Source organism: Helicoverpa zea, chromosome 21, assembly GCF_022581195.2.
Source record: "Helicoverpa zea isolate HzStark_Cry1AcR chromosome 21, ilHelZeax1.1, whole genome shotgun sequence".
In the NCBI taxonomy this organism is placed as follows: Eukaryota; Metazoa; Arthropoda; class Insecta; order Lepidoptera; family Noctuidae; genus Helicoverpa; species Helicoverpa zea.
Window position 1 is genome coordinate 5195380 of NC_061472.1, and position 12120 is coordinate 5207499.

Sequence of the window (12120 nt, forward strand, 5' to 3'; positions counted from 1 at the left end):
TTCCATTTTTATTGGCAGTATTTTAAAAATGTTTTGACTCTGTGAAAAGATTAAACGTTCCTGTCTGATTGATGTTGCTAAAAGAATTACGCAATTCACTGTATACTAAATATCAATATACATATGTATATCGTTCACTGGTTTATTTTACGTTTATAGCTGGAAATTTGGCGTATTTTAGTACCGTTCGCGCAGCCACGCTCGATCCAATTCTACCCTTAGCATGTCAATATTTGACCATTGCATACACATAAAGCGTGCCCTACCTATTTACTCATGCATCTTCTTGCCAATAGGCGAAGCTGCGGTCAAACGCACACTCTGAATAAAAAATCTTTTCACCATTTCCTTTTATGCGATATTCCTGGACGTCATACTGCGTAAAACGGAGAGGGTGGCGAATATATTTTATAAGTCAAAAATAGATGCTACATATTTTTGTCGAAGGAAGCTGTCCTCAATTTAAAAGAAAAAATATCTTAAATTCTGGCGACTGTCGGAGCCTCGTCGTAAAAAAAACTGGGCAATAAAGAGAGTAATAAAAGTAAACATAATGATAACTTTTACTGAGGGTTACGTTCCTTTTAACTGTTATCGTATTGTACGAAGGATGTTTATTTTATAAATTATGTTGTTTTATTTATATTTCATTGCGTCGAATACAGCGACGCGTTTCAATACGACGTGTAGCTGATATGTGTGACGTGACAATTGAGTTTGATACTTTATGAAGGGGTGTGAATGCGGATCAGGCTTTTATGCCAATATATCGGGGGTGGAGAGGGGGATGTAAAAGTTAGCGCAGCAATATCGAGTAATTTCACGATAAATTGCCCAAATTTATCAGTTGGTTGAACGTGGTAAGGTCGCTCACAGTGAACGGGTCGCTCTAATGTCGCTCGCCTAGTCGGATATTCGTCAACTGCAATATATCGATACTACATAAATAAACTTCACAGAAACTGCATTTCATGCTAAATAAATGATTTGTTTATAGAGCACATGTAATTTCATGCCGACGACGAAATTAGTTTATTTTGACCTTTGTCAAGTAGCGTTATTTTTTATAGAGAATAATCTTGTAAAGAAAGAAATATGTTTTGATTGATGTCTATTCCTACTGCATTTAACAATCTGATACCGTTCATAAAACCCCTTAATCTTCGTTACACAACTTTATTCCTTGTTAAAGTCAGTAAAACAACAAGTGAAACATTGTGTAATGGAATCAGAATTGTTAATCCATCTCTTTAGTACTTAACAAAACGTACGGCTGCTCACGAAAACTGGGCTTTTGTCTTAACAAATATCCGTGGAAACCGCCTACTTAACGATCAAGAGCTTCGAACTTCCACCACTTAATCAAAGTTCCCAGCGACAAACAATTGGGAAGCATTATTTCTTGTCATCCTAATTATTGTAGAGAGAGACCACTTAATCTATCATCCTTAAGATGGAGCGAGATAAAATATGTTAAAGATAAACCCATTAAGGAGTTTATTTGCTTTGGAAATCGCAGCCTTTGCAGTTTATGAAGCAGTCATTTGTTATCGCGATGAATATCTTTGTGCCGTGCGTAATGTATCCATTGCGGTGAAAAGAGTTGCGATAGAAACTGACACAGACGGTCATATATCAACATACTCTACCTCTTCATAAGTTTAGAATAACACAGAGATGGAATTTTTCTCAAATATGTTTACAAATGAGTAGATATTTTCCTTAATGATACCTAGATACCTACGTAAATAAAAACATGGGACTTTTAAAGGGTCGGTGGTACCCAGGCACTGGTTACATAACCTATAGGTACCTAATGTTGGAGAACCTGACCTTTAGTGTTTTGCGAAAAGGTCTAAAAGTCCAAAGGCTATTTTTATATGTGGACAGGTTCGTGTGAATAAACCCAATCTGTTTGAAAGTGAGTTTTAATTACCAAATATCTGGGTATTTTTAGTGATGTATTTTTGTTTCAGACAAATCTGAACGTGCCCTAAGTGTAAATATAAAAGTTGTTCCAGTTATGCAGGTACCTAAATACATAGTTTTCCAATAAAAAACATGTGCAAAGTACATATTGGTTCACAGAGATATCATCTCGAATTTCCAACTCGCATTTACCTCGGCCCGCATTCAATAAAAATGCAGCATCACGTGCACACTGCTTTCATTGCGTCATCGAGTTATAAACCAGATGCGGAAATATCGCTCAAGTACCTAATAAATAATGCAGTTGACGTCACATATCTCGCTACTAGGGCTGTAACCAAACTCCTGAACTGTTGATTGAAACCGCATTTCCCGATAAGATAATAACTATCGAAGATGCAACAACTAGTGCAATATCGAGTAACAGAACTTCTGATTGGAAGCGAATCTCAGAGTTCAATTTTGACTTGGCAACTATATACGTCCTCGTGTGTGACGTGTCACAGCCCTAGTGCTGTAGTAGTAAGTGGCTGCCGAATGTGTGTTATGTGAGCACGTTTAATTGATCGGGCGAGTCCAGCCTTCCCGTGAGATAAACCCACGTCCCACCGAAGCCCTTTGTTTTAAAAATGAAGACTTTACCCGGTTAACTGGGACTCCGTAAACAAGCGACCCTTTTTTGGCAATAAAGCTTTTAGGAATGTGAATATTTCGCCTCCACCGGAAATTTTGTGAATTTAATAAACGGGTAAATAAGATTTTATTTATTTTCCCCTGAAATTACCTTGATATTGTAGTGTAAATGTTTGTTGTGTTTTTATATTATAATTTTTGATGACCCTGAATTTTAAATAACTTCGCTTATTTTCCTGTCCAAAAGTTGAGCTCAATCGGCTTATTTTAACAGTTGAAGTGAGGCACTCCCTAAATACAACGTTATGAGTTTATCTTTGCCCCTAAATACTGCGGCGGCCATTCATCAACAAAATATGGGTACAAGTTAGATATTTATTTAGAACACGTTCACGTCACGCTACCGCAACGTGACCCATTTTATTTATTCGACCGCCATAGTTATACATAAACAATTTCCAATTCCAAAGGGCAAAATTCGATTATGTTGGGATAAAGCGACAAGCCGCTGTTCGAGGTAAATAGAACGTAGGTACAGACCAGTCGTGATGTCAGGCTACTGGTTATTAGAACACTTGCTACGTACAAACATTTGAATTTTTAAACTCGTAGCCCGTAGCCATTCGTAGCGAACGTAGCACCGTAGCATTAATTTTCTAAACTACTAACGAAGTAAACTATATAATAGGCATCTTAGCTCATATCTGTTGTTGCTCGGAATATTTCTTATCTTTTTTTGCTTCGCTTCAAGTCGTAACGAGGAGATCAACTAAGAACAAAGCAAAACAGTATAGCGTTTTTTGGAGGGGACCTAAATTCCCTTTTTCAATATTTTAAGGAAAATCTCTTGGAGTATGTGATAGATAACGTTGCGTTGTCTTTATAGCGCCATAAAGTAGTTATTGCTCAGAGGCGATAACAGGCGATTTATAACACTTTAGTGCGCGCTGGGTGGGCCACAGAGGGTTCAATCCCTACTCTTATACACACTTTATTTTTCCCAGATTTATATTGTTCACTCTTACCAAGCCATTGTCTACTACAGTGCGTTGGAAGTGTGTAGTTAGAGATAAGTTTTAACATGAAACCAGATTATTTAGCTCCGAGATAAGGCTCTTTTTTTCATTTCTTCTCTTTCTTTTTGATCCTCACTATAGTACCTCATATGATTTCGTGTTTTGAGTCCGCAAATTGAGTGGAGAAACTAACATACCTAGCCAAAATACCACCTCTTCAGAATCCTTCGTGTTGCGAGGAAGATGAGTTTGCGACATCATCAACAAGCTCCTCGAGGTCGAGACACTACGTACGTAGGTAGGACATATGGTGCTTTGCAACTGTTCTCATAATTTATATCCCGTCGGCTAGAACTTAGAGATAGGAACCACACACACATACATTTAGGTACATAAATACTGGTACCTAGGTACATAATCGAAATATAATACAACTCTATTCCTAATAACTACCCATCGACACCCCGTGGGTGGGTATGAATTTAATAACATTATTAAATGTGTCATCATCGACTGCTAAAACGAAATATATTCTTGCTGGGAATATACAGTAATTGTTACGTAATTCACAGACGGATTTCCATTTCCAAATGGATACAGACGTCCCAAATGAACCCAAATGTCGTTATTTTTTCCATTTTGCCATAATTACGGGGGATCTGTTGACTACGCTTGCTTCTATTTCAATTAAGTCGTTTAGCTGTCCTGGTATGAAAGTGGGTGAAAATACGGACAAACGGCAATCATTGTTAAAGCCGGGAACGGACGTAAAGTTAAATTGTTTTGCTGTGTGGCGACGTAAATATAAACCGACGCTGAGTGCTGAGAAACTTCGCACCGCTTCACAGCTGGACCATTTAACTAATAAATCTGTTCACATTTTATGAATGTTACTAGGCGTTTTGGACAGGTTCTTAGTGTTGTAGTAAAATTAGGGTAGTACAAAATTATGACAGCTTAATTATTTGTCTGAACAGCCTTAATGTGTACCTATATTTAGGTGTCTGCTTGCATGATGGCATGTGGACCAAATGGTTCTAAAACAATTGCTCATGGCTGCTCTTAGATTTGTACTTATATTTAGTGGAATTATTTAGTTAATCTGTAGATTGACTAAATAATAACAACGTCTTTAGTCTTGTTATCTAGCCTTAGCACTGATCTGGTTTGAATCCACGTTTTTATCATATCAGATGCATATATATTTTCTAAATCAGAGTGACAATTAAGAAATCAAATAAAATAAAAAAATATCCAGTAATTAAGTATTAGTTAGCAAATGAGGAACACACGTTCCCTACCTCTACAGTTGTTAATCATTTACATTTGATAGGTACCTCAGTATAATACAAAATTATCTACAACACCTATACCTAGGTCCGAAGGTAATACAATCCGCGCACTATTATTTGGAGCCGGCAATCCAAGTTGGCACATAAGCTTAATGGCCATGTGATCCAACTGCAATTACTTTCATTATTAGGTATATGTGTAGCAGTTATAAAGTTTGTCTACCTACAAATATGGGTTTATTGCTCTTGTTAAGCTGTTTAGTTTTGGGCGCCAACATTGTGTTTTCCAGAACTGTTGTTTAAACAAACATAAACATATTTCGAACAGATTAAGAGCGTGGGTAGGTTAGGTGATTAAGAAAAATCCACTTTAAGAAGGCGATTAACGTTATTTATTTAGCTGAAACATTTTTTTTATATATATATATAGGTAAGAAAAACACGCTTCCAAAGAAAAGGGTTCCAAAAAAAAGGGTCTCATGGAAAAGAACCGACAAAATATGCCATAGACACCTAGGTATGTAATTTCCGGTCGTCCCATCTTCGATTCATATTTTCAAAAAGTTATATACCTACATAATTAAATATATGTAGCTATACGAGTAGGTTGCAGGCTGTATTTTCAAAACTTTCCGCTAAGCGAATAGGTACCAAACCACTCTACTATGACTATGAATCTGCTGTCTTATAATGAAATCTGCTTTGAATTTTTAATTGTTTATTACCGAGTATCGTGTAATCGTGGTCGGGATCAAATTAATTAAAACATGCTCTCCTTGTAGAATATTAAACAGGAGTCATTTCCCATAGGAATAACGGTTGTCTATGACAAATACTAATGTTCATCTGGATTCCAATATAGTAAGCTTTTTCCCTTTTCATCATTATAATATTTATTTTGCTACTCTAACTAATTTTATCATGATAGCGTAACATACCTAGGTACTTATAACGAACTTTTTAGACTGATTGATTTTAAACCATTTATTTATTTACTAGAGACCCGCCCCGGCTTCGCACGGGATAACAGTATTTCCCCAATATTTAATGTATGTTATTATACATATAAACTTTCCTCTTTAATCACTCTATCTATTAAAAAAAGCCGCATGAAAATCGGTTGCCTAGTTTTGAAGAATTAAGCGTACAAAGGGATATAGTGACAGAAAAAGCGACGTTGTTTTATACTATGTAGTGATTAATACGAACTCTAACGACTAATTCATCAAAGTATTCTTGAAACTTTTCAGATTATGAAATGACAAACTTTCCCAGGCTACTTCACTATAACATTCTGTTCTTCGTAGTTTTCCCTGCTTTTCATTTTCACGCGTTGGCATACAGGTGGCGCCATCTAGTTGTGTATAAATGTAACTATCATGCTTTGCCCAACAAAGCTCAGACAAGGACTAATTACTTTGATGTATTATTTTTTATATGTATATGCTTATTATGGGTACATTGAATTAGTTATTTAAAAAATAGTCTGTAATAGGTGTGTAATTAAAACAACAAACATCAGAAAAATATTTTTTTATAAAATACAATATTTTTATTTTTTGTCTAGTATTTATCGTTAACTTTTAGTAAATATTTGTTGGTGGTGGTCCTCCAAACATCAGGTTCCAAGACACCGGGTGGATTAGTTGTGAATAGATGTCTGGGCCATCAAACAGTGGTACTATAATGTTCAAATACTGAACCATTTCAAATGCATCTGGTATATTGTCTCCTTCTGAGGCAAACTTGTACAGAACCAAAGACGGGACAGACTTCTCCTTACTAATTTCAAAAAGTAATGAAGCAAAACCTCCTCCTAGTATTTTGACAGTCTCTCCTCTATGTTCATGTTCTGCCCAGTCTAACATCCTCAACTTGCTTGTGTGAGGACTCAAATCATTGACAACATATCGGAACTGAGATGACATTATGTGCCTCTTCTCATGAGCAAAACTACTTGTTAAAATTATTATATCTTTCACATTTTCAGCCTTGAATTTGTCGACCACGTCATTCAGAAATTGTCTTGCATATTTATAAACTAGCGGCGCTCTCAGCTGTAGAATAATTATTTTTGCTTCTGGACACTCATATAGTTCACAGCAAACAGACATCGAGGTCGACCCAATCTTATAAGGATCATATCCGGATATGGGAATAAATGCCGGGCTATATAATAACGCTATTTTTCTCATGTTTAAGGAAGAAATAAGTAAATCACAAGCAAGCTGCGCGACATTACCAACCGCCACACTTGGTATAATAAGAGTGTAACCACTCAAATCACAGTTTGTTAACGTTTTCCAATTATTAATTTGATCCATTTTTGTACACTTCAAAATTTCCAGTTTTTTAACCAACAAATAGTTTCAACCTTTCACAAATACAACATTGAACAAAACAGAAATATCCATTGACATATATTCTAGCGATAGACAAGAACATCCATACAAATAATTTACCCGCTTATGTCGTCTGTTGACATCTCGATGACGTATTGTGACATGTAGTCATCCTCATTGATGTTAATTGCAGAAGTGTCGCTCGTATTTTGCCTACATTTTTCATTACTCAAAAAGTTAATATCTAAGTGAATTCAAAATCATGTAATATATCAAAAAGTTTATTTATATCTAATTGAATGCAAAATCATGTAATATATTAAAACCAGGAACTTATTTTTAGGGTTTTTAATATTAATTACGATGTTTTTTTTTCTTAAGAGGGCTATCACAAATTTTCGTGAATTTAATTATTTTTTCTTGAAAGTAAGAACATACCATGACAAAGTGAAGTCTGTTTTCATTGATATTTTACCTACTGCCAGTTTTATGGCACATCTGTTTCTGCACGATTTTCTTAATCCATAATTTAAGATGGCGGGCGGGAACAAATTAATGCATATTTGTAAAATTGAATTATAAATGAAAAGTATGATATACAAGCGTTGTAATAGCATGAACAGCGTGTAATTTTACTAACTTGACTCTCGAATTAGTTTATATGTGTAAGTTTATACCTTGATATGTATTTTCTATTTTATAATTGTCGTTTCATAGACATCCATCTGACGCAGGTGTCAAAATCGCTCTGATTTGCCATTTTGGGCACTGCATAGTCTGCACTGCAGTTCAGTGTGGTAAGCTTTTTGTTCGGAACGTTCTATCTAGTACGTAGTACATATATATCGATGGAAATATCACTACTCATGTAGGCACTAGAGATGATACCATGAATATCGATTTCCTTGACGGTTAGTCATGTCAAACAGATTTTTAATCCATGATATTCTGTTAATTTAAGAAGGCGCCTATTATTTCATATTGCACGGCAAATATTTTTTTCATTTAAAAAATCACACATCTGAATATATGCTTAAACCTACTTTGAAAGTGAACAACATAATTACCATATTTTATACTATTCAGTCCATATCGATATTTTTATTTCAAACTGTTTTTCCACCTCTATAACAAAAATTTGTCACGTTGACATTACATAAGTAAATTACCAGAATGAAAAAAGTTCATGCTGCACATATAAGGCGCTCCGTAGACGGTCAATATGCAATTGCTGATAAAAATGTTGTGTACTTAAAATTATCGTTTAAAATCATTGACCCTCTATTAAGAGGCAGTTGACAACCGCGATTACTTATTAATGCTTAGCTTAGTGATAAACGTAGAATAATGTAGTCAAAGTGGTTTTAAATACATACCTAGTACGGCATGTTTGCACGCGCCAAATCTACGACCTCGGCTTACCTATTTTACAACTAAGTGTAGATAATTTATAGTTCAAATTCTTAAAAGTTGCGACGATAGTCTGAGGGTGGCTTAATAAGCTTTAATCACAATTTCATTATAAAGTTTTTGTCTTTTTTTATCTACCCCTAACTGCCTTTTAATATTAGATATTCATAATCAAACAGTGTTAAAAGTGTAATATTATGAATTAAAATAAATAATAACATCAATAAAATGTTTATTTTATTTTTATAATAGTGTTTATTTGACGCTTACAAATTAGTTTAGCTTGGCAATACTGGATACCGAAATAATTCACGTTTCTCTCCGTAAAATAGGAATATTATAATTTCTCTGTTATTTTATCCGACTTTTTTATATTATTTCTTATGTAAGCTATTTACACTGTAATAGTTGCAATAATAATTCCTTTAATTGTTTAGAAGTGCCATTAATTAATTGTCCGAACCACTGATTATGACCGAAACACAAATAGAAGATCCACAGTTAGAAAATTTCATCCTTGCTGAAACGCAGAAGCAACGTTTCCAGGTGAGAGATATATTTTAAACTAAAAAATTGGAATGCTTTGTATAATATGCACATATCACAAAGTATGAAGCACATTACTTTGTTCACCTGTTCCAAGTTGGCTGTGCAAGCCGTCATCTCGACCTTTGACCCAACCTTACTCAGTTTTACTTCATTACAATAATGTTTTATTCATTTATTTAGTTAGAAATATATGCTCCATACCCGAAATGCATGCACGCCTTTTCTCTTGACTCATTATCTCACACAATAGAGGCCTTGAAGCTAATTGATAGCAAGGACAGATAAAAATGTCTTTTTATCGTAGAATTTGTGTGAGCCCTGCTGTATTATTTAAATTTCTTGCATTTCATGACTTGGCCTCATCAGCAACACTCATGAAATACCTCTTATTAAGAAAATATTTGTAACTTTTCAGGTTCTCGTCCACGGACTGACAGATACATGTTGGGACACTTGCATGGGCCGACCTTCTAACCGACTGGACTCCAAGACTGAGGTGTGCATCATGAACTGTGTGGAAAGGTTCATTGATGCTACAACATTCATCACGAGGCGTCTTATGAACACAACTAAGTATCGTTCAGATGCTCCTCTTATATTCCAATAAATTAAGCATACAGTTTAGTAAGAAACAAACATGTTAGACGGCATTAAGGACTTTTTGCGCCGCCACAAGAGGAAGTTCATTGTGACGGGGGCTGTTTTTGGCGGATTATACTTATTGACAGGCTATGCTCAGAGGAAATTGCGAGAATGGCAAGAAAAAGAAGCAAAAAGATTCTTCGAGATGACTCGTAAGAAACAACACTTTGAGAGTACAGAGCGCACTTGTAATCAAACCATTTTATCACTATCTAAAATTGTGACAGAAAGTATTTTAAGTGTATTGAACACTGAAGAAATAGTCCATAAATTGCAAGAGAATCCAGAAAACAAATTAGCATTATGGGAACAGTTGAAAATTATGATATTTACCAGAATATGTGTCCTTGTGTATGCTCTAAGTATATTACAAGTGATACTGAGAGTGCAGCTCAACATAATTGGTGGTTACCTGTACAGAGACTCAGTCCATGACGAGGATCCTTTAGTGGATGGTGACCTACAGGCGAAGTACCTGTCATTGTGTCACCATTTTGTGGATGGAGGAGTGGAAGACTTAGTGAAACAGATAGAGAATGTTGTGAAGAAGGTTCTTGAACCTGTATCTTTGAAAAAGAAGATGACACTGCAAGATGTGGAGCAGATATTCTGGTCTATACAAACAGTATTGTGCACAGACACCACAGGTGGTGATCCTGTGAAGAAAATGGTGCACTACTTAGTAGGCCATGCGGAAGTCAGCGGAGCTAAGTTAGATACCATTGTCAAAGAGACAATGGATATTTTAGAAAGTGATGAAGTCACATCTATTGCTATGTCGTCTGTTAGTCGTAGCTTTTCATCTGTAACTGATGAGGTTGCCAACCTCTTTGTGTCTAAAGCTGCACCAACATCCAAGAACCAATTGGAATTAAATGTTGATCATGTAATTACAAATGGGGCTATAAAGCTTGGAGCAACACCAGACACTTTTGTAGATGTTAATAAGGTAGAATTACACTTTGTTAAACTTCTGCCTGTTTTAAATGAACTCATCACAAAGAACACATGCAAGGGTAACACAAACATTCCAGATTTGTTAACACAACAACTCACTCTGAATGACAAACTAAAACTTCTGGGTGCAAACATTTATGAAGTATTTAGTAGTGCTTAGGTTTATGTTATAGAATGTAAATGGCCAACATACTGGTCTGTAAATATCTAAATGAACAATGCCTCGGCACATCGCTAAATACATCTTCAGTATAGAGACATGTCACAATTATTATTTCAGTCCAGGTATTGTGGTAGTTAAGCTTTTTGTATTTCTTGCATTTTGGGGACAGTAATTAAAGTTTTAATTGATTAATAATTTACAATGTTTGATTATTCCAGTCTGTATTACCCTGCCTTTCTTACAATCATCATTTGTATAATACCTAAATTAAGCTTTATTAATTGGCTAATCTACGCGACATTGAAACATAATTGTCAATGAGAAATAATGTTATCAAAATCCATTATATTCCGAAGTTCGTATGCATCGAGTATGCGGGCCTATTGCCACCGGTATGAATAACGATTGTTTAAGCGTGACTCCAAGATATGAAACCAATGCGAAAATCGCTGTTGTTGTATAGGAGCCTCATAAAACATTTATTCTATGATAGATTTCATATTCTTTATCATCTCTGAAATTAACTAACTATAACGATTCATGCGTTGAGATACTGTCTGGAAATGGACGACGAAAAAAAGGACAGCGTAGTCTTAGCAACAAGATCCAGTCTTACTCCTTGGGAACGGAACCTTAAAAATGTCGAATACTATTTACTACACTCATCAGTCTTATTCAAGTCAAGCATACACAGGTACTATCGCTTGCTGAAAATGAACGTATACCTAATGAATTGATAAGGACTACAGTCATTGTAAGTTTATAGAAAACAGTTTTTTCTTGATTCGTTTTATCAACATTTTATTAAAACGATAAGCGATCGTAGTGCCGCGCGTGTGTAATAGAAATACCTATGTTTTTGTTTTTATTATTGAAGTAAGAATTGTAAAATTTACTGATTGATCGCCCAAATTGTTCGAGGAAGGCTATTACTTATTGCTGCGGGTTGTTCGAAAGAGATACCGCGGCCCTGGTACATAAAAGGCCTACGACAGAACACGACGGTTTTTAGTCAGTAAGAGTCTGACACTCCCTGACCGCTGCTAACCCACAGCGGCCCCTCCCGCTGTGGGTTAGCAGCGGTCACTTGATGATTTTTAACGTCGCTAAAAAAAGGCTATTACTTATTGATTTTTTTACTATTGGTTATACTTTGCATCCGGAAGCGCGAAGTTGTTCCCGATGGC

General features: G+C 35.5%; 2 protein-coding genes across 2 annotated transcripts; one reads left to right on the forward strand and one right to left on the reverse strand.

Annotated features, from left to right (window-relative positions):
• Positions 1 to 6388: 6388 nt before the first annotated feature.
• Positions 6389 to 7276, reverse strand: LOC124640970 (proteasome assembly chaperone 2). The gene has a single exon (XM_047178959.1). It carries the CDS (start codon positions 7192 to 7194, stop codon positions 6454 to 6456), a length of 741 nt encoding a protein of 246 aa, XP_047034915.1. The 5' UTR covers positions 7195 to 7276; the 3' UTR covers positions 6389 to 6453.
• A 1629-nt stretch (positions 7277 to 8905) lies between these two features.
• On the forward strand, positions 8906 to 11128 carry LOC124640878 (peroxisomal biogenesis factor 3). Its single transcript, XM_047178834.1, has 2 exons — positions 8906 to 9168; positions 9587 to 11128. Exon 2 carries the CDS (start codon positions 9809 to 9811, stop codon positions 10928 to 10930), a length of 1122 nt encoding a protein of 373 aa, XP_047034790.1. The 5' UTR covers positions 8906 to 9168; positions 9587 to 9808; the 3' UTR covers positions 10931 to 11128.
• The last annotated feature ends 992 nt before the right edge of the window (positions 11129 to 12120 follow it).

Coding starts and splice junctions, on each gene's coding strand:
- LOC124640970 (XM_047178959.1), bottom strand. CDS start 7,194: ATGGATCAAATTAATAATTGGAAAACGTTAACAAACTGTGATTTGAGT.
- LOC124640878 (XM_047178834.1), top strand. CDS start 9,809: ATGTTAGACGGCATTAAGGACTTTTTGCGCCGCCACAAGAGGAAGTTC.